Here is a 19018-nt window from a genome sequence, read left to right as displayed (position 1 = left end):
CTGGTCTCCCCAAAGTACCCCCACGTGGAAGGAGGACGCGAGTTTGCACGTCCACCATGCACGCCATCCCGGAGGAAAACCGGAAAGAGAAGCCGCCGCTCGTGCCACGTTCTCTCCATGCAAACCCCCTCCGGCGTACTATAAATCTCCCTCCCTCTCTCTCTCTCTCTCTCTCGCTAACTCCTCTCTCCAAAGAAACGATTCATTCCAAGAAACTGCAGAAGAGAGAGAAGAAGAAGGAGAAGAAAGAAACCAGAGAGCGGCAACATGCCGGGCCTGACGCTCGGCGACACCGTCCCGGACCTCGCCGTCGAGACCACCCACGGCAAGATGAAGCTCCACGACTACATCGGCGGCGCCTGGACCGTCCTCTTCTCTCACCCCGGTAACCGTCGTCTCTCCTTTGCCCGACTCCGCATGTTTCGACGGCCCCGAGAAAAGGGAAGTCTTGTTCACCCACGACATCGCTTGCGCAGGGGATTTCACGCCGGTGTGCACGACGGAGCTCGGGAAGATGGCGGCGTACGCGCCGGAGTTCGAGCGGCGAGGGGTGAAGCTCCTGGGCTTGTCCTGCGACGAGGTCGAGTCGCACAAGGCGTGGATCAAGGACATAGAGGCCTTCACCGTCAGCTACTCTTCTCCCTATTAAACCTTTTTTTATCACTTGGCATATGTGTATTTGCATGTCTTGTAGGAACTTGCTTTTTTGGATTTTGATGTTGTGTTTTATCTGGTTTTGGTGATAGTATCCTTCAGAAAGAAAAAGAAAGAGAACTTATAGGAATGTGTAGTATTATGATTTAGTAGAGTTTGCATGTCTTGTAGGAACTTGCTTTTTTGGATTTTGATGTTGTGTTTTATCTGGTTTTGGTGATAGTATCCTTCAGAAAGAAAAAGAAAGAGAACTTATAGGAATGTGTAGTATTATGATTTAGTAGAGTGACCAAGGGAAGTCTCCTTAATCTTAGGCACAATTTGGGTAGAATGAGGTGGTTTAATTGCGGGTCACAGGGCTGACTGTTCTGTTTCACATTTGAGATTAGGACCTTTGGCTTTTGTGCAACTTTCATTATTCCAATTTCGAGCCAACATCCTCAATGTCGTGTTATTTGGTGGGGGTGTAGCCTGGTGCTAAGGTGACGTACCCGATAATCGCCGACCCGAATAGAGAGATAATCAAACAGCTCAACATGGTCGAGCCCGAGGAGAAAGACGCCTCGGGGAAGCAAGTCCCTTCTAGAGCTCTGCACATTGTCGGTCCTGATAAGAAGGTATACGTGCTCCTCTTAACTTTTCTATTCCGTGTTAATCAAACTTTTATCGGATGAAACAAATTGCATAAACCAATGTCATCTCATGCATGTCGTTTTCGGTTTCACGATATAACATAAATTGTATAGATCAAGCTGAGTTTTCTGTACCCGGCGAGCACGGGGAGGAACATGGACGAGGTGGTGAGGGTGCTGGAATCCCTGCAGAGGGCGACGAAGCACAAGATCGCCACCCCGTGCAACTGGAAGCCGGGGGAGGCGGTTGTCATCTCACCGTCCGTCTCCAACGAGCAGGCCAAGGAGATGTTCCCGCAGGGCTACAAGACCGCCAATCTCCCGTCCAAGAAGGATTACCTCCGCTTCACTCATGTTGATTAGCTCCGTCTGCTCCAGTCTTCGGCCCGCCTTTGTTGCTCAGCGACATGTTAATAATATGTGTCTTAGTTTTACTCCTGTGTCTGTGCAGCCTGCCTTTTGTACGGTGAGAGCTTGTGCATGAACATGGATATGGAGACTGTGAAAACCTGTTATGTTGGCTTTGGGAGAGATGACTGGGCCTGTGCAGTCATGCGGTAAAGGCCTGTCGTTAAGACATGGATTTCCTTGTCGTGTTTACTTCCAACAAGCTCTTCCTTTGTTTCGCACTGACATTTAAACATAGTAGCTGGTTAAGTTTTCATTGTCCTGACTCACAAGAAGAGTCATGTCTCCTGATGCAAGGATTGCCTTGTCATAAGCGACAACTCAGGACACAAACTAAAAGAAATGGAATTCTGGTGGAGGCATGGGTGGGGATAATTGTCTTAAAAATCTAATTTTTTAACTTTCTAAATTCTGTTAATTTGGTCTTTTTATCAATATATTCCTTTTGGTCAAATTTGGCTAATTGTTAAGGTGATCGGCGGTCACGTCAATCAATGGTTTTCGAGTTAAGACGGTGGTCACGCCAATGGTTTTTTTGATCAGTTAAGACGGTCACGTTAATGGTTTTTGGGTTAAGACGGTAGTCACGCCAATGGTTTTTGATCAGTTAAGACGGTCACGTTAATGGTTTTTGAGTTAAGACGGTAGTCACGCCAATGGTTTTGATCAATTGGAAGGTATAAGTGCGTTCACATCAACGGTTTTCAATTAATTCGAAGGCGTCATGAAGCCCCGTTTGGTTCGGCGGTTTTTGGCCCGTTTGGATGCATGAATGGTTTTTGGCCAAAAATATTGTGTGTTTGCCCACTTAACTTTTAAAATGGATTCTATTGTTCAACAAATGATTCGCATTAAAGCCAGCTTTTATTTTACCTGTGTTTTGAGAAAAATATTTTGTGTTTGACATGTGTTTTTAAAAGCTCATTTAGCTAATGTCAGCATTCCAAATGCTGAAAGCCCAATGCTGGGCTAGGGCTACTTTGAGCATTGACATTTTAAAGATGCGATTTCACTGTTCATCGAGTCACTGAGTTACTGTTTATTGTCTTCTTCGCCGTTTGTCTTCTTCTTCACGGTGGGCGGTGCTCAGCCACAGGGGGCCAGATTTGGCCTCCGAGAAGCCTTGCTTGAGGTCGGGCAACCTCAGGTGAGGTGGCCTAAGATCGGGCGACCTTGGGCGTCGCCGGGTCGCGCGACCCAGCGATGCCGCCCGAGGCCACGCGACCTCAAGCGACGCGACCTATCGTTAAGACATGGATTTCCTTGTCCTGTTACTTCCAACAAGTTCTTCCTTTCTTTCGTACTAAGACATTCAAACATAGTAGCTGATTTTCATCGTCCTGACTCACAAGTCATGTCTCGAGATGCAAGGATTACCTTGTCATAAGCCATGACTCATGACACAAACTAAAAGAAATGGGATTGAGGATGAAGGTCGTATAGCATGAGTGGGGATAATTGTTCAAAAAAGTCTAAATTTTTAACTTTGCAATTTTTTCAAATTAATCTTAAAATTTTAAATTATTTGTCAATGCAATATGAAGTTGGAATTATTGACATGGGCGGTCTACTTCAATATATTTATGGTTGGTGATCATGTTCAGTGATCACGTTTACAACTTCCAATGGTTGGAAGAATTATATTAATAAATCATAAAAAAGAATCGTATTAGTAAATCGTCTAAAGAGTTTGGCTAAATTGGTTGAAAGGAATTCTCAAAAAGTTAAGAACTATATTAATTGAGATTCGTCAAGGGCCATTGGAATAATTATATTAGTAAATCATCAAAAGTTTAGAATTATATTAATTGAAATATTGAAAAGTTTATGATTAATTTAAAATCCCACTGATTCAAAATCTCGAAAGAGAAGCTTTGACTACATTAATCAGAAGGAGAAGCTCTTGATTACATTAATCGAAAATGTTATATCAGTATATGATCACTCAGTAAAATGATCAATCGAAAGGATTATATTAGAAAATTGTCAAAGTTTAGAATTAAATTGATTGACAATCCTAAAAGAGAAGCGTTGTCAAGGTTTAGGATTATATATTTGACTCAAAATCTCGAAGGAGAAGGCAATTACCAGGTTCCAGAACTGTGGCAGGACATCACGCCACAACGGGTTGGAAGGATGTTGAACAAAAGTTCATCTGGGTCAGACATTGGCCAATTATGGTCGGTAGGCAAGGTTTGGAAAAGTATCTCTTCAAAGAATTCGATTCTCGCGTCAATGATAGGATCCATTTTTAGATCCCAAGGGATGGGACACTCAGCTACTCGAAGGGGCGGTTCATTGATGTCCCTCAAGTCGAGGAAGTCTCAGCGCTCCATCAAATCCCAGTGCCATGTACATTGATTAGCATTTTAAAGTTGATTTGACTCCTCATGCGTAATGTAAAATTTGTTGGGATACTGCTTAAGATTGTGTTTCCTCCCCCACAGATATGGTCGTGCTAAACATGATGATTATCGAAGATGAGGAATGACAAACAGAAATCTGACTGCTTGTATACGAGCCTGAGTAGGTACTTTTCAGAGTCCAAATTTTTAAGTAAAACGGATATTTTCATCTCCTTTGCCCGTGTCGAAGGACCGTTAAGTTAGGCTAAACTCTGGACAAGACCATACTTTCCTCCAGGTTGGAGGGAAGCACCTTGTCTTTGATGAATGGATTACAAGTTATGAACGACGCTCATGAGTAAACTTAATTAAGACTAAAGGTGGGTGATGTCATTTTCATGGCCCCTTGCGATGAGAGGATACACCACGACGGAGCTCGGGAAGATGGCAGTGTACGTGCCGGAGCTCGAGCGGAAGGGGGTGAAGCTCCTGAGCTTTTCCTGCGACGAGGTCAAGTCGCACAAGGCGTGGATCAAGGACATAGAGGCCTTCACTGTCCGCTACTCTTCTCTCTCACTCTGCCTATTAGACCTTTTCATCACTTGGCATACATATATACTGCATGTCCTGTATTAACTTGCCTGTTTTGATATGGATGTTGGGTTTGATCTGATTTGGGTGATTGTATTGTTCAAAAAGGAAAAGAAGGAGAACTTATAGAAATATGTGTATTATAATTTAGTAGATTGACCAAGGGAAGTCTCCTTATTAGGCACAATTTGGGTTAGATTGAGGTGGTTTAATTGCGGGTCACGGGGCTGACTGTTCTGTCTCACATTTGAGATTGGGGCCTTTGGCTTTTGTGCAATTTTCATTATTCCAATTTCAAGCCAACACTGTTCTGTCGTGTAATTATGTTGGGGTGCAGCCCGGGGCCAAGGTGACATACCCGATAATCGCCAACCTGAATAGAGAAAAAAAATCAAAGAGCTCAACCTGGTCGAGCCAGAGGAGAAAGACGCTTCAGGGAAGCAAGTCCCTTCTAGAGCTCTGCACATCGTCGGTCCTGATAAGAAGGTATACATGCCCTTCTACCTTTTCCTTCTCCCGTTAATTAAACTTGTATCAAATGAAACAAACTGCATAAACCAATGCCATCTTATGCATGTCTGTTATATGTGTATTACTTAAAGTAGCATAAACCATTTATCCCATTTAAACAGAGCAGATGCAGCAGGACTCTGGATCATCTATTTTCACAATATAACATAATTTGTATTGATCAAGCTGAGTTTCCTGTACCCCACGAGCATGGGAAGGAACATGGACAAGGTGGCGAGGGTGCTGGACTCCCTGCAGAGGGCGATGAAGCACAAGATCGCCACCCCATGCAACTGGAAGCCAGGGGACGCGGTCGTCATCTCGCTGTCCATCTCCAACGAGCAGGCCAAGGAGATGTCCCCGCAGGGCTTCAAGACCGCCGATCTTCTGTCCAGGAAGTATTACCTCCGCTTCACTCATATCGATTAGTGCAGCGCCGTGTACTCTGGTGTTTGGCACGCTGTCTGTTGCTAAGGCTGGAGCATAATGAATGACTGTTGGGTGTGATTAGCTACATGTTAATAAAATGTGTATTAGTTAATCTAGTGTCTGTGCAGCCTTTTTTATGGGGAGAGTTCGAAAATGAACATGTACATGGAGACTTTGTGAAAATCTGTAATGTTGGTTTGAGAAATGTGACTAAATCTTTGCAGTCATGCAGTAAAGGCTTCCTATTAAGACATGGATTTCTTTGTGATGTTACTCCCAACAAACTACTCTGCCAGCTTTATAATTGAAAGGACAAAAAGGTAAAATTTTTCAAGCTAGCCACACCATCACCATCACCATCACCGTAGCATTTCTAGAATAACATCTATCATAAGAAAAAACATCTACTTGACTTACTGAATTGGGTGTATATTGGTTTCATGTCGATAAGCTTTGGATGGTGGTATTAAGGTCGCCCTCCCAATGCCCTTCACCATCCTCATCGGAGAGGAATAGTTTATCTAATTCTGGTGTTCTTGCGCCACCCTTGCAAAATATGTTCATCTTGGGGCATTGGGTCACAGTAGCGTGCACCAGTGATGGGAACATGAAGGCACAACCGGCTGGAGAGAAGCTCTCAAGGTTTGGTAAACCATGAAGTATCAGCTCTTCCAGCTTGCGGAAATAAATCTCCTCCATTCCAGTCCCATCATCTTTTACTACGTCTTCCATTGCACCACACTTTGCTAGGGTTAGCCGGCTAAGGTACACTAGGCTTGTGACGGCTGAGCAAGTCCCCATATGAACCAAACCATTGCAATCCCGTACTTCTAATTCCCTCAAGCTCTGGAACGAAGTCGGAGATGGAAACACGATTGATAACCTGTGGCACTCCCAAACGAACAGAGATTCAATTTGTTTAAGAATTTCAGCCATAAAAGAGCCATCTTTCCAAACTTGCTTTAGGTTACGCAGGTTAGTCAGCCAAAGTTGCTTCAAATTTCCAAGTTCCCTCGGTCCAAACGCCTCTTCTGGAAATGTTTCTGGAAATATCTCCTCGAAAGAATTACTGGTCACTCGAAGCTCTTCTAAGTTGGGGAATCTTTGGAGAAAGAAGTTGGAGGGTAAAGCTACATTTTCATCATTATAGCATTCCAAAGTCAGCTCTCTAAGATTTCCCAATATGTCTTGCTGCATCATCACGACATCCTCCTTTGTCACTGTCCATCGCTCCAACCGTGGAATGACCTGTAGGAATCCGTTTAATTAGGCCATTTCCATATCATAGCTATTGCCGTCGTACGTTTGCACTTTCTTCTACTATAATATGTTGCCCTCTGTTTTTTAAGCTGCAGTTCTCATATCTTTTTTTTTTTTTTTGCCATAGATCATAAGTAGCGCATGAGTTCACCTTTCTATAACTCTGGGAAGAATGCATTCAAATTGAATTGATTATTGGCCAAAAAAAGAGAGGCATAAATAGTTAAGATAAATTATTAATTGTTACAACAGCAAAATGAAACATCAAATAAGATAGGAAACAAACCAAACGTACATAACCTATGCATGGACGATTCTAGCATTCTGCAGAGTTAAAAATGAACCTAGTTCCGCATTGGTATGTTATTAATATACCAGTCAAGTTAAGATTAGTAATTTCAAATAATTGCTAGTGACTTCAAAGACATTGGCAAGTCACAGAAATTAATATTAATATTAATAAAATAGTTGGGGATCTTGAAAGTATAAAAACATACTTTTCCTTTTCAAAATCCCCCAAATAAAAAGTTGATCAGTGACTAATGTTGGTATATCAATCAAATTGAGGTTGGCAATTTTAAATTAGAGTTGGTAATTTTGAAAGGCAATGGTTGGTCGAAAGAATAAATATTGGTTGATTAATAAAGTAGTTCATGATTTTGGAAGTATAAAGAAAATATGCTACATTTCAAAACCTACCAAGATAAAAAGTTTGTTGGCAATTAGAGTTTATTGGTATGTTAATCTAATGTATGTTGGTAACTTTGAATAAAAATTAGTAACTCCAAAGGCATTGGTAACCGCAATAATAGTTGTCGGAGGATTATTATAGTATTTGATAATCTTGGAAGTATAAAGAAAAGTCAATACTTTCCAACACTTAACCCAAAAAAAAAAAAAAAAAAGTTGGCCTAATTGCTAAAATCAGTTTGTATCTTAATTGACGAATGTGCTATGCCAATCAAATTAAGGTTGGCAATTTCAATAAAATTTACGTATTTTAAAGATGTTGGTAAGCTACAAAATAATTATTGATGGTGTATTAAAATAGTTGGTAATTTTGGAAGTACTAAAAAGAAATTATTTGTGCTTCTCAAAACCTAACAAAATAAAATGTTGGTGATTGCCGAAAGTTAGTTTGTATGTTAGTATGACAAATGTTAATATGTCAGTCAAATTAAGATTGATAATTTTAAATAAAAGTAGGAACGTCAAAAGCATTGGTACTCACAATATTAAATGCTGGTAGATTATCAAAAGTTGGGAAGTGAGTAAAACTAGTGGATATCCTTATGTGATAAATGTTGATGCAGCAACCAAAATATGATTTCAAATAAAAGTTAATAGTTTTCAGGGAGTTTTTTTTTTTTTTTTTTTTTTTGGTAAGGAAATTTTCAGGGAGTTTGTAAGTCACAAAAGCAAATATTTGGTAATCTTTGAAGAATTATAAATGATTGCACTTGTCAACACCTGTTGAAGCTACTGACACATGATTAGATAAGCAAATCACCAGCGGTATTGGACAATTACCAACCGCATGCGTGATGTACCAGCATGCAACTCTATTCCATTTTGGAAGCTAGGGAACGCCAACAAATGTGCCGAAGAATGGACTCGAGTAGGTCCTTAAAAGACTCAAGGAGAAGAAACAAACGGGAGATCTGTCTTGGGGTGAGAGACGCCACAATGTCATCCCATATTCCCTCTTTGTCGGGAAGACAAAGATAGATAAATAATTAGAATGCCTCACAATGGTAAAGGTAGATACCACGTCAGATGAAAATCTGGCTATCACCGGATAGGTAGGTATAGTAGTTTTCCGCGTTTGAGCTGAGTGAGGATGGGTAAAATACCCATTATAGGACTAGCATGCCTAATGGCATTGTCACTAAACTAACAGGCTAGTCTTGTACCCGATTTAGTGACAGTGCCGTTAGTTTTTTTTTTTTTAGATTTTGGCGGACAAGGGAGGTCAGCTTAAATTAAATAGCTAACTTCCAGCCATTAGACATGCCACTAGAAGGGTGGGTGACTGTCAATGCAAGTTAATTATATAATTTTTTTCAGTCAAAGCAACAACTAGGACCACTAGAACATATCCAAAGAATATGAGCCGTAAAAGACTAACTTCAATCAATTTTTCACAAGTGTGGTCAGGTGAGTATTAGCAAACAAGAAATGTTTGACAATTTCAATTACCAAATCAAAGAAGAAACAAGGACAAAGACAAATGCACATAAAGCAATGACCAAACGTAGAGAGCTAGAATTAAGGATTGCACCTTTTGTAAAGAAAAATATGCAGGTTGTTTTTGGATGGTAGCAGTATCCTGGCAGCTCTGCATCTCAGAGGTGAATGAGAATGACCTCATTTTGCTACATCGTCTCACTCGCAATTCCTTCAAGAGTGGCCATGTTGAAGTATCACTATTCCTATAGAAGCTCCTTAGTTCTGACAAATCAAAAAATGTCAGGGTGGTCAATTGCGGAAAGAAGAGATCGCATGCCCGCATCTCTATTCCGTTGTCTTCCTCCACTAAAATTTCCTCCACTCCACAATCCCATACTACAAGTTCTTCCAAATGTGTCAGGCTTTTGCCATTGAACTTGGAAATAAACTTTTGAGACTCTTACACTCGACAGCCTCCAAGCATCTTAAGTGTCCAAAGCTAAAAGCTCCTTGAGGAAGTCCACTCCACACATGCTTCATTCTTGGGAGCTGTCTCAAAACTAATTCTCTCAATTGAAAAGTTTTGTCGAAATTGAACTCTTGGATGCAAAATATCACTTCTAAGGACTCGCAGTTGGTCACAATTAACTTCTCTAGATTTCGGAATCTTTCAAGGATGGTAGTAGATGGAAATATAGATGAAAATCTCTTACAATTTTCCACCACTAGCGTCTTGAGTTTGCTAAAGGCATTTGAAGCAAGCTCATCAAGCCATATCTTCTCCATGTTATCCATGTGCAAGATCTTCATCGACTCCAAACTAAGAAATTCAACCTGCTAGTTTTAAATTTAATTCCTTAGAGCCGATTCTGTCCCCCTCAAAAAAGAGAACTTTAATATCAAGTATAAGGAAAAATCATTGGATAAAATGATAGAATAGGGAAAAAAATACTGGCACGTTATTTTCTTTTTAGTACATGCCGCCCCCCATTTTGTCATATTATTTGTAAGTAGAAGGCATAAATTTTTAAATCATATGTCAAGCATAACCATAGTGTCATAGTCTTGAGGTTCCCATGATCGAAGGACCATGAATCAACTGAGAGGAATGGGCATTCCCTCTAGTGTTTTGAGGGTGGGTAATATTGTAATTGTGTACTATTCTAAAGTATTTTTGTAAAAATGCAGGTAGATGAAGTCTGTGAGATGAAATTTCCACTGTTAGATTGAGAAGAAATCAACGGATATGGTTGAGTGTACTTATATATAAAGGGGTCTCTTCCCCTTTGTTTGCATCTCATTCTCACAAGTAAGATACAATTCGCAGTTCCTCTTCTCTCTCTATACTTTTTTTGTGAGTGAGTGTGCCAATAAGGAAACGCTAGATCAACTGACCCATGACAATAGCCCCGAGTTAGACAAGCATATTCTTATTGTGCATCATATATTTCCCATAAACCTCCAATCTAACCCATCCTAGATCTTGATCATTACAACACGCATGGACACAATAGCCAATATACTCTCCCATTCTTTGAACCATTTAAAATATTTAGCTTGTTCATAATAAGGTATTGATGATAAAAATGGTTTTTGATCTTGCATTTAAAAAAATTTAGGGCTGGAGGAAGCTCCATCACCACGTTAACAGGCATGCAGGACTGAAAATATAATTAAAAAAATAAAGATTTTCCATCTGCATCTACAAAATAGAAACAGGCTTAAAAGTCCTAAAATGCATAGAATGTACAAATATCACGACTTTCATGAATGTAGAAAGAACTTTGGAGGGTCAAACCGACACAAGTGAGGGATTGGTTGTGTCATTATCGGTTGATTTACGTTGAATAAGATTTAACTTTGAGCCAATCTCTTTGGCATCATCTACGCTCTAAATTAGTTAAAAGACATTAGGAGCTTAGCCTCTTAGTAGTACTTATAATTTAGTTACATATGGTACATTAGTCTAAAATTTGAAAATGAAAGAAAATATATATAAAGTTTTGGAAGCTTATGAAAAAGTTTTCATATACCTGTCAAAATGTTTATGTTAAAGTCGTAACTTTGAGAGTTTCTTATCAAATAAAAGTCAAGGATTTGTAAAAGAAAATGATAAGGAAGCAGAGGTCACCCCACAGACCCTTGCATTGTCTAGCTCAAACCATCAGGGACAAAAATGCAGATATGACAATAATGCAGATATGCCATTAAAGAAAAATGAGTACAAACCTTTTCGACTAGCAAAAGTGATAGTTGCTTTGGAACGCTGCCCTGTAATTTTCTACAATTTGCATCACTTAGAATCACCTCCACAGCTTTACAATCTTAACTGTAAACTCTTTCAAGGAGGGCCACTCTGAAATATACTTCCCATGGCAGAAACTTTTGAGTTTTGGCATGTTGTGAAGATCCAAAATGACAAGTTGAGGAATTACAATTTTGTCGGTTGCTTCGTCAGGTTTCTCTTCTTCTCTTGCAACAATATACTCCATCTCCCCACAACCACCTAGACCGAGATACTGGAGTTGTCCTAGACTTTTTGCCATAGACATTGTAAAAAGGTTTTTCAGACGTGGGCACTTCTCAACCGTCAAGGACTCCATAGACTGAAGCACCCTCTTCCACATGGATGAAGGAATAACATTCAAAAGGTTGTGACACCGCTTCACCTTGAGGACCTTTAAGCAACGAATGGACTCATCGGACATCTCATTCTCCCACAATTCTCTTGATTGAATTCTGTTAGATGCAGCTCTTCTAATTTGGGAAATATGACCTGCACAAGCATCACCCGGCTAAAGTCATAATGAATGGCATAGAAGCAAATTTTATTTCCAGAGCATCACAAAAGAAGAAACCAAATCACATGAACAACTATACCACCGAGGAAAAGGAAAGAGGAAAACCTTCCCATCAAATAAAGAATATGAACCTTCATCAGAACCGGTAGCTTCCTCATTCATCATCTCCACACTTGGTGCTGGAGGCCTTTGTATGAAAGCCTTGAGTTGAGTGCACTCCAGAATTGAGAAATTGCTTAGGGAGGGAAACTCATATGAACATCTTCCTGAGCTGAATCTAATCAAGCTCTTCAGGGACCAAAGTTTCAATGTACGTAATTGAGAGAACTTCACTGTCCCCAAATTTTGCTCTTCATCTTCTTCCACGGCAACAACTTCTTGCATCTTTTTGCAATCAGAAATATCTACCATCTCAAGTTGATCACAAGTCCTGGCTACATTATTTGTCAAGAGATATGTCAAACTGTGACAACAGCACAAGCTAATATTAGTCAGTTTAGGAAGATGCAACGTTGCTTTGGTGTTGCTTGTCCCAACTGCAATCAGCCCTGGCAGGTGCCACAACTTCACTTCTTTTATGTTTAAGAGAAGCTGACATTTCTGGCTTTTCTCAGTATTGAAAGGAACATGTTCGATTAATGTTTCCAAAGAGGTACACTTGACCGCCTCAATCATTTCCAGGCTCTGGAAGCTCCCAATCAAAGTTGATGGAATAATATGAGAAAGATTTTCACAATCTCTGACCGTGAGGGATGCTAGTTTGCAGAATGATTCTTTAGGGAGTTCATTGTGCCATATCCTCCTCAACCCGTGCAATGACAAGAGCGTCAACTCCTCCAAGCTTGGAAAAAGAACCTGTATTAAAGGACCCTTTGTTAGTTTCTCGACCATGAAAGTCTTGATTTGGATGATTTAATATGCTCTAATATGTTAATGTAATCTTAAGAATGAAGTTGATTACCCAAGATTATACCATTGTCAGAAAAAACAAAATATGCATGGAGTGGCAAGAGGTTTTATAGGACATGTTGACATATAGAGTTTTCTATTGCTTCATCGGCAATCGGACTATAATTATCGAGAATAATTTCCAATATAAACATAAAATAGAAAATTCCAAAGACAATTACGCACATTTTGAGTGAAGAAAACGGAGGATAAGCCAGAGTTAATACAACCAAAAGTTTGCTGTAAATCTGTATTGGCTGTCATCGGCCATTGCCTTCCTTTGCTTGAAGAGAATGTCATCATTTTGGGGCATCCGGATATAATTAGTCTTTTTAAGGATGGATAGTGAATATGGTACTTTCCATAAGAGAATGTCTTGAGATTAGGTAATTCTTCAAGAGACAAGGAGGTTAATGAAGAGAACTCTATAGTGTTAGTGATTGTAGCTTCCTCTGATTCTTCTTCTTGCATATCCATAATTTTCTCCATCAATTTACAACTCGCTATTTGTATTACTTTTATTTGCTTGAGTGCTTTAGCCATGGAAGAAGAAAAAAGAAACCTCATTTTCCCACAGTTTTGCACCTTCAATGCACTTAAGTTTTGGAAACACAAGGATCTTCTCAGGTTCTTGTTCCATATGCATTCCAAACTTGGTAAGTCACTCACAGTTAGTTTGGCCAATTGTGACAGAATCTCGACATCCCCATTGGCTGTCAGTCCTTCAAGGTTGAATACTTCTTGTATTAACTGACATCTTTTAACGGTTATGGCTTCCAAATTCTGTAGCTTCATTAGCAAATTTGATGGGATAATGCTCCGGAGCAACATGCAATCCTCTACTTTCAGAAATTTTAGGCTGCTCACATTTGACAGAAATTGAGAGTTCCATATCTCTTTCAATTTAGGAAGTTCAGATAACGTCAGGGACTCCAGCCTTGGCAATGAAACCTTGCAAAGCCAGGAGAATAATGTCAAGGAGGCATACGCGTCAGTGTTTTTTGTAGTTCTGAGGGTTGAATACCCCCACAATTCATAATCATGATTGGAACAAGAAATTATAAACACGCATTACGTATGAAAAAGAAATTAATTACCCACTAACATATAATGTACCAAGTACAATAAAAACAAATTGGCCTTTCGAATATTATATTTCGTTTTTCATTTTGTAGTCACATAATAACTCCATCACTTAACATATAGTAGTATAAATCTATATAATGTAACCTCGTGTAGAACCATATTTCCACAAAGGTCCAATAACCTGCCACAATTTTTTACCCTTATCGAGGGAAAAAAACAGCAACTCAATCGTCTCAGTTTACTCTAAACATTCATGTACTTAAGAACAAAATTGCAAAATTTGATTAATATGATTAATTGATGTGGATGTTAGTTGACACATATAGTCACTAAGTTAGATTCATTCATTGAAAATTCTTTCACTCCTTTTTTTTTCCTTTATCAAGCGGACATATGTCCCTTGATAATTAGATAAAGGTCATCCAAATTATAAAGGTCGTATATATTCCTTCAAGTTATGAACCTATCCATAAAGGTATGCGTATACGCTCAGAATTTTACCATTAAGAATTGATAAACTTTTAGGCATGTATACAGTACATCCGTGAGACAAATAAATAATTTAAATGGTCTGGGTATCAGCCCGCACAATGTGTAGGACTTCAACTAATGCCTTTGAAAGGAGAGGAGAAAATCGGAAAAAGTCTATCAAATTTGGAAACTTTTATTTTTTTTTTCCATGTCTTTCTTCAGATTTCATTACCAAGAGTATCACTAATTGAGTAATGAGTTAATCCATGTTTGAACCAATTATATTTCTATTATGACTTATAAATTTTGTTGAAGGCAATGTCCATGTTTGTAACTCATGGATCAGTCGAAGAATATTTCCTTCAACTAGGATGGTCCGGACCGAGGAAAACAAGAGAATGCTTGAAATTTACCTGTTGCCCGTTGAAGAACGCATTTGAATGGTCCATGATTATCCAAAAGCTTGTCATCACTGACAAATTTCGCAATGTCAGCCTCTGCAAATTGCTTAACTTCACATTGCAATCATCATCCACTGCATCTCTGTTTTCATCAGCCTCGTCATTTGCGACAAATTGCTTCATCGAGTGACATCCGCTTAGTTCAATCTCTTCAAGCTGTAAGCACACTCTCGCCATGGACAAAGGAAACAAATGTTTGATTACTCCACAATTATCCAATTTCATAATCTTTAATTTTCCGAATTCAAGGTCAAGATTGTTGCGAGAAATCTTCTCCAAGTTGTTGAGATTCTCAAGAAACAATGATTCCAAATTTGAAAATGCCGTGCTTTGAACAATCTCTGTGGGGGGGAAAATATACTGAAGGGAGGGGTTGTTTTGTACATGAAGATGCTTCAATTCTCGAAAGATACACAAATCAGGAATGCTATCTTCGCCATCTTGCAATCCATGCAAGTGGAGATCTTGTGTTCTCTGCAAACATTTCTGCACAAAGTGTCTCAGGAGAAGATTGTCTGACTCCAGCTTGAGCTTTAAAGTTCTGGATTCTTTGTATTCACCCGACCAATCCCAAATGTTCCCAATTTGGATTCTGTACTTCTTTAGTTCCCCAAATGGCAGGTCACTTGAGAAATTGGTAGAATGAGGAATGGCAATGTGCAAAGTGCTCAACTTTTTCATGTTCTTCAACTCAGCTAGGCTGGCATTTCTTCGTGGTGCTTCACCCTCTACCTCCCACTGATTAAAACTGTCTGCCATATACAGTTCTTCTATATTTTCCAAGCTTCCAAGCACACCAGGTTCAATAACTTTGAGCTTGGCGCACCTTGTCAAGTCCAAAAATCTTAATGCTGTAAGTTCACATATTTCTTTGGGTAGCCAAGCGATTGTAGATTCAATGAGACTTAGGAATTGCAATCCTTTCAGCTTTCCAAGAACAGTCACATCCTCCAGATAGCAGAAATCCAAACATAGCGACTTGAGCTTTTTAAGGAATTGAATCGATCAAGGTAGAGTGGTGAAAGATAGGCTAGTAAAGTCCAAGACTTCGAGCTTCTCCATAGATTCAAGAAATGAGTCGGCAATTTTGAGAGAGGGGTTATGTTCGAGTAATAAAAGCATCCTTAAGTTTGGGCAGTCCAAATTTTCAGGAAGCTCATCAATGCCAACATAAGGGAAGGATATCGCGGTGCATTTGGTGAGGTCATCCTTTGACCAGTCTTTAAACCCATGATCCTTCTTCCCGACCAAGGCTTTCCATTCTGATGTGGAGGCAATTGAAATGGCCGCTTCAGCGAATATGTCATGCATTCAGAACCATTCCTTATCATCACTATCTAGTAATAAAGAAGAGTCTTGCAGGCTACCTAAATCCTCAATCAACCTATCTCTAGCATTTTCGATGGTCTTGCTGAAATCTTTAAGTAAACCCAAACCCATGCAATAAATAAGGGAGGCACTCATGGAAATTCTCCCAGAGTGTATAGCACAAACCATGAACAATGATTTAATCCTCTCATGTTTTAAGTCATCGTGAATTAGTTTCACCATTGACTTTATATCCGACCATTCTATATTGTCCGAAGCATTCCTCCATGCAGCCAAATTTGCGTGCCTCAACCTTTTTGCCAATGAAACAATAAAGAGTGGCAAGTCTTTACAATTCTCAACCGCTCCATCCACCAAAAGTTTAAAATCAGGATCATTAACTTTGGCCCCCACTATCTTATCAAAAAGTTTTCGTGCTTCTCTATTCTCTAATCGATTGAGTTTGAATAGTAGGTCCAAGCCCATGTCAGTATGCAAAACAGCTTGTATCTAGACGTCAGCAACAGCTTGCAGTATTTTACTTTATTATCAACCCCGCAAGGGATTCCAACTTCCTTCAACTCTAGATTCTTATACAAATTATCTAAAATGATGAGAATATTTTTCTCAAGATGGCTCACTAACCTTTGACGCAAACGATCCGCTCTCCCATGAGCAGTTTCCTCATTCATTAGATTCAGACCCAATGCATAAGCAATTTCTCCCTGGATTTTTTTTAGATCTGGATTAAGTGATATATTTGCTGTGGCAACCACATCAAATAGCTTCTCTTCCTTGACTCGCTGTTCAACGTCCTCTAAAAGCTTGGACTTGCCAACCCCACCTATTCCATGGACCCCAATCACACAGACCTTGTCATCAACTAAAGCCTTCATTACATCCTCTATGATCGAAGCCCTCAAGTCCAGGACATCTTTCCTGTCAACAGATCTTGCAGTGGATGTGGTAGTAGTGACAATTCCTGCCGGAGTATTCTCATAAGAGACCTTTGTGAAGTTACTGTTTTGGGCTTTGTCATAAAGTCCCTGAATGACTTGTGTCATCTTCTTTACTTTCCTGCCACTTCGATGTTGCACCATGGGGTTCGGAATCCACCATCGTAAGCAAGTGTCTTTTGCATTTTCGCCAGGTTCTAACAGGATATTCGCTTTTTCCGCCTCCTCTACCTTCTCCAGCCAACCCTTGACATCAGCATGTATAGGTTTTCCATTATTCCTGGCTTCCTCGACGGAGTGCTGCACCCTTGCCTTCGCATTCTTTAGCTCATCGACTCTGTTTTTGAGATCTTTGACATTGCTCTTGTAGCACAACACGTACCCAAATTGACGTCCAATGGGAGCAATCAGGTACTCACCGACTTTCGACACTAGATTTGATGCAACGGATGCCAAAAAAGCCCCGGCCATGTCTTTCTCCTTCTCTAGAAATTTCTTTTCCCCCACTTTTCGTTTCCTCTTGTTGTGTCTCCTTGTTTTTTGTTAAAATGTGGGTGCCAAGGAAACTGAGCAGAGGACGGAAATAATCACTCGATTTATGAAAAGAAAGGAAGAGCAAAGTGATAAAAGAATGAGAACAATACCAGAGAGAGAGAGAGAGAGAGAGAGAGAGAGAGAGTGGCTTGAGTGAGGAATATCAACAATAGCGATTTAAAATCATCTTAAGGCCTTTCGCAATCTTGAGACAATCAGAATGAGCGACAAAGGGAATCAACGAAAGAAAGAAAGGACATCAGCACAATGCATGTACAAAATAGAATTACTTACAAATGACTCCCTATCATCAACGGCACAAATCTTCGCCGATGACGCGTGTCACACGTGCCGTATCTCGCACCATGGACAGGGGCGTTTTGTCCGACCTTGTCCGAGCTAAATTTTGAATTTCTTAACTTATATTCACTGAAATCTCTAAACTATAACACTAATACCCCAAATATTCCCAAATTTCTCCCTTTATTTTCAATATGCCTCTCGTGTGAAGTGAAATCACGTCTTCCGTGTTGCTCGATTGGCAAAAGCTGTTTGTTCTACTCGCTCAGGGCAAAAGCCGAAAGTGCAAAATGGATGGCGCGGGAGGACGACGAAAAGCAATTTACCTGTTGCGGAGAAAAAGAGGCAAAGAGCGTTGCTTTGAAGAGGAGCAGAGGCAGTCCAAATTCAACAGTGAAACTTTGCTGGAATTTGCTAAAATTTCAGTATTTTGTTCCCTGGTCCAAGATCTACAAGTTCATTGGATTTGTTTATTGAAATCGTCCTCCCAATTGTCTCCCAATTTCTTTAGTAGCGGCTAGAGTTTTCTAATTTCTTTGAGTTAATACACCTTTGTGGTGATAATATTTCTATTGTTTTGCTAATGTGAAGAGCCTCTAGCTATGTGACTAGAGATGAACTATTGTTTATTTCCGTATTCTTGGTGATTAGTGAAAGCTTTTTTGAGTAGCCCTATGATATTTCCCCCAGTGGGTTTTCCACATAAAATTTGCGGGTGTTATTTTTGTCTTACTTTAATTTCAGCACTATATGTACTGCTTCAGGCTTGACATTGCTGGGATATTGTGACCGGTTGCTGTTGGGGATAATTTGATATTCGTTGGTTGAGTTTTTGGGAAGATATTGATCTTGGACAGGTTTAAACATTAAATAGTTGCCCTTTGTCCCCAACACTTACCTCGCCAACTCGTGCGGCATGTTTTCAGAATCCGCTCTCTCTACTTCCAAACTCGTCAAATTTGCAAGCCCATCAATGTCAGATTCAGTCCTCAAAGTCTTCAAGAACCAAGGTTTATCTAGGACTCGAACCTTAATCGGCATTAGGAGATACCCGCTTATGCTTATCAGGAGCCCAGATAATTTCATAAAGAAGATGGCTGTGAAGAATTTGCCGCCTCTCGCCCCCCTCAAACAATCTTAATCCCCGGCTTAAAA

General features: G+C 39.9%; 2 protein-coding genes and 1 pseudogene across 2 annotated transcripts; 2 read left to right on the top strand and 1 right to left on the bottom strand.

Moving 5' to 3' along the window:
- The first annotated feature begins 201 nt into the window (after positions 1 to 201).
- LOC104453606 (1-Cys peroxiredoxin) lies at positions 202 to 1922 on the top strand. Its single transcript, XM_010068211.3, has 4 exons — positions 202 to 385; positions 477 to 625; positions 1125 to 1271; positions 1401 to 1922. The coding sequence occupies exons 1-4, from the start codon at positions 268 to 270 to the stop codon at positions 1647 to 1649; spliced, it is 663 nt and encodes a 220-aa protein (XP_010066513.1). The 5' UTR covers positions 202 to 267; the 3' UTR covers positions 1650 to 1922.
- A 2528-nt stretch (positions 1923 to 4450) lies between these two features.
- On the top strand, positions 4451 to 5569 carry LOC104455609 (annotated as a pseudogene).
- A 438-nt stretch (positions 5570 to 6007) lies between these two features.
- On the bottom strand, positions 6008 to 17500 carry LOC104455608. Its single transcript, XM_039317840.1, has 6 exons — positions 16719 to 17500; positions 14718 to 15591; positions 13417 to 13698; positions 11931 to 12654; positions 11434 to 11774; positions 6008 to 6817 (listed from the first exon to the last, which is right to left on the bottom strand). Exons 1-6 carry the CDS (start codon positions 17498 to 17500, stop codon positions 6008 to 6010), a joined length of 3813 nt encoding a protein of 1270 aa, XP_039173774.1.
- Between the last annotated feature and the right edge of the window lie 1518 nt (positions 17501 to 19018).

The sequence above is a fragment of the Eucalyptus grandis genome, chromosome 7, assembly GCF_016545825.1.
Source record: "Eucalyptus grandis isolate ANBG69807.140 chromosome 7, ASM1654582v1, whole genome shotgun sequence".
NCBI classification, from domain to species: Eukaryota; Viridiplantae; Streptophyta; class Magnoliopsida; order Myrtales; family Myrtaceae; genus Eucalyptus; species Eucalyptus grandis.
Note: the sequence above shows the minus strand (reverse complement) of the source record. Positions and strands in the feature narration are given on the sequence as shown.

What these genes read in the sequence shown, in the direction of transcription:
- LOC104453606 (XM_010068211.3), top strand. Translation starts at nt 268, where the DNA reads ATGCCGGGCCTGACGCTCGGCGACACCGTCCCGGACCTCGCCGTCGAG. An exon ending in CGTCCTCTTCTCTCACCCCG is followed by an intron (nt 386 to 476) that starts GTAACCGTCGTC and finishes TCGCTTGCGCAG; the next exon opens with GGGATTTCACGCCGGTGTGC. An exon ending in AGGACATAGAGGCCTTCACC is followed by an intron (nt 626 to 1,124) that starts GTCAGCTACTCT and finishes GTGGGGGTGTAG; the next exon opens with CCTGGTGCTAAGGTGACGTA.
- LOC104455608 (XM_039317840.1), bottom strand. Translation starts at nt 17,500, where the DNA reads ATGGCCGGGGCTTTTTTGGCATCCGTTGCATCAAATCTAGTGTCGAAA. An exon ending in GCGGATCGTTTGCGTCAAAG is followed by an intron (nt 15,592 to 16,718) that starts GTTAGTGAGCCA and finishes GGACTTGACAAG; the next exon opens with GTGCGCCAAGCTCAAAGTTA. An exon ending in CGTTCTTCAACGGGCAACAG is followed by an intron (nt 13,699 to 14,717) that starts GTAAATTTCAAG and finishes TGGCTTTGCAAG; the next exon opens with GTTTCATTGCCAAGGCTGGA.